General features: G+C 41.2%; 1 protein-coding gene across 1 annotated transcript in view; it reads left to right on the top strand.

Annotated features, from left to right (window-relative positions):
* Positions 1 to 1817: 1817 nt before the first annotated feature.
* The window catches only part of LOC116847129, a 1138-nt gene continuing 573 nt past the window's right edge, over positions 1818 to 2382 (top strand). The window contains exons 1-2 of the mRNA XM_032821793.1: positions 1818 to 2169; positions 2251 to 2324. Of these exons, the coding sequence (XP_032677684.1) occupies positions 1865 to 2169; positions 2251 to 2324 (379 nt within the window). The 5' untranslated portion in view covers positions 1818 to 1864. The remainder of the gene's footprint in view (positions 2170 to 2250; positions 2325 to 2382) is intronic.

Here is a 2382-nt window from a genome sequence, read left to right as displayed (position 1 = left end):
ACGCGAAGCCAATGGATTCGGGTTGACAACACAGCAAAATGGCGGTGACTCGAAGAAATGAAAGAGTGGTAGTGGATAATATTCTTGCGCAAATTTTTATCTCGCTCGGGGAATGTGTACTATCGGTTCTATCGCTTGTAATATTATATCAATTTCAAATGAGTGAGTAAATAAACTGTGAAAAACATTTTTATGCCTCACTTTTTCTTATCTCTCAATTTCACGCGACTGCGTAATCATAAAATTATAAATGAATGAAAAAAATTTTAAACATTGATATATTTTCTCTACTTTATTCCACTGCGCGCACACATGGTTCACACCTTGCTACGACGACGATAATGATGATGATTTCAATAATAAAATCAGCAGTTACGACGATAACGACGACGACGACCACAACGACGACAAATCATTTGTGCAAACTTCACAGATCAATATTCGATGAATATTTTGTTGGTGTTGAAACGCAATCCGCGTCTTTTGTGTCATGGAGCTTGACCGAATTTGGAAAATGTTTGAGGAAAAATCTCGGTTGTATTGCATCTGTTCAAGCGACGGCTATGCGCCAACGCGTTACCGCTGGTTCGTTCGATAACAATGATGATCGTATAATGGTAGCAGATAAACACCGCCGATTGAATAATATGTTGACGCATTCAACTGGAGAACGTAATTTGGCATTGTCATACAATGAGAATCTTTTCACTCTTGTAGCTTCATGGCGAAATATTGCTCTATTCGTTGTAACGAATCGCACTCTGTTTACCGTAGATGGACATCGATTCATTTTGAATTTGTATCGCACGTTGTTACATTTTATTTATATTGAACGATATTACGGTCATTGTAATTGCATCGATTGCTTGTCGCGTCGAATCAAGTGACACGGTAGTGTCGCGAAGCCAAGTGTAAGCGCAAGCAACGAGCTCGCGGCCGACCGTGTATATTTACGCGACGACTTTAGTTGAACACAGGCACAATTCCTCGTTCGACTATAACAGCTGAACGGATAAGATTCTAGATGGGCTTATAACTGCGATGCGTCGCGTTCCGGATTACGCTCGTCGGTTCGAGTTCGTAGGGGGCGGAATAATGTTGAAACAATAGAATAAAAAAACTGAGTTGTATATTTAAAATCAGCTGCTGCTATACATTAAATCAGACGGTTGATGTCGACGCCATTGGTTTTCGGTCGATTGTATACAAGCTGTCAGAGGTTTTGTTTAGGTGATGGCTCGCGAGATACTGTGCGCGGTGCGCGGGACGCAGATAGTGTTGTTAGTAGGTATACTAGGCGGGTTCTAACCCAGGTCCTCTGAGGGGGGGGTGCGGGGCGAGGGGAACTGCGGGCGCGGGGGGCTGACGTCACGCGGGAGAGGGGACTTACCGACATTTCTTTTACCGACATATTACCGGTATTTTTACCAACATATTTTTACCAACGTATATATATATTTTTACCAACATATTTACCAACATACTATTACCGACATAATTGGTAATTTTTATTGATTTGTTTTTACCGACATATCTTTCCACATATTTTTTTTAACATAATATCGATATAATTGACCGTTTCATCCCCGACGCGGCCTTTCCCCCCCTTCCTGTTGGCAGTGGTTCGCGAGTGGGCCGCGCCACCCACTGGCCTTTCCCCCTCTCCGGCGCGCCTAGAATATTCTCGAATATTCCAGAAAGATCTTTTGAGGAGAACATTCGAAAAGAATTTTATCTAATGCATAGAGATACTGGGTAGAGACATCCTTTTAGTTTTTATCTTCAACAGCCCCTCCCGAAAAAAGAATTACATTTTTCGAAAACACAAGTTGTACAGACCTCGACAACACAACACGTGAATACTATGTCGCGATTAAGTGTTCTAGTGCGCAAATGTATCGTCGCGGGTTCTTACGCGGACCCGAATATCAATCGCGAGAAATATTTATCTCGCGTATCGGAAAGCGACGACGCGGAAAACTATAATTTATTTTATATCTTCGCTTGCGAATGCAGCAGCATGCTACTCGTGTTGCTGTTTAACAGCGGAAGACTTTGTAACGATCGGATCCAAGAAATTGTGAGGGAAATCCTCATAATCAGGCGTGATTTCGGGGAGGAAATGGAGGATGTCTGGGGTATGATCGGGGTTGTACTCAACCATACTAGGTAAGCGAAATATCGTAAATTATATAAAAACTACAATACACTAGAAAAATATATGAAATTAATGATTATTATTTTCCATAGCCCAGGAAATTCGAACAAACATGTGATTTTCTCGCCTATAAGAACGGTGGTAGAAGACGTTGATAGCGACGTGGGTAAGTTTACATATATCAGTAAAATATTAATTACGACTTATTTTAAAACCACTTTTTA

This window comes from Odontomachus brunneus, unplaced genomic scaffold (genome assembly GCF_010583005.1).
Source record: "Odontomachus brunneus isolate Ranch 3 - 2012 unplaced genomic scaffold, Obru_v1 Obru_scaffold_074, whole genome shotgun sequence".
NCBI lineage: Eukaryota > Metazoa > Arthropoda > Insecta > Hymenoptera > Formicidae > Odontomachus > Odontomachus brunneus.
The sequence above is the reverse complement of the archived record's forward strand: the minus strand, read 5'-3'. Positions and strand labels throughout refer to the sequence as shown.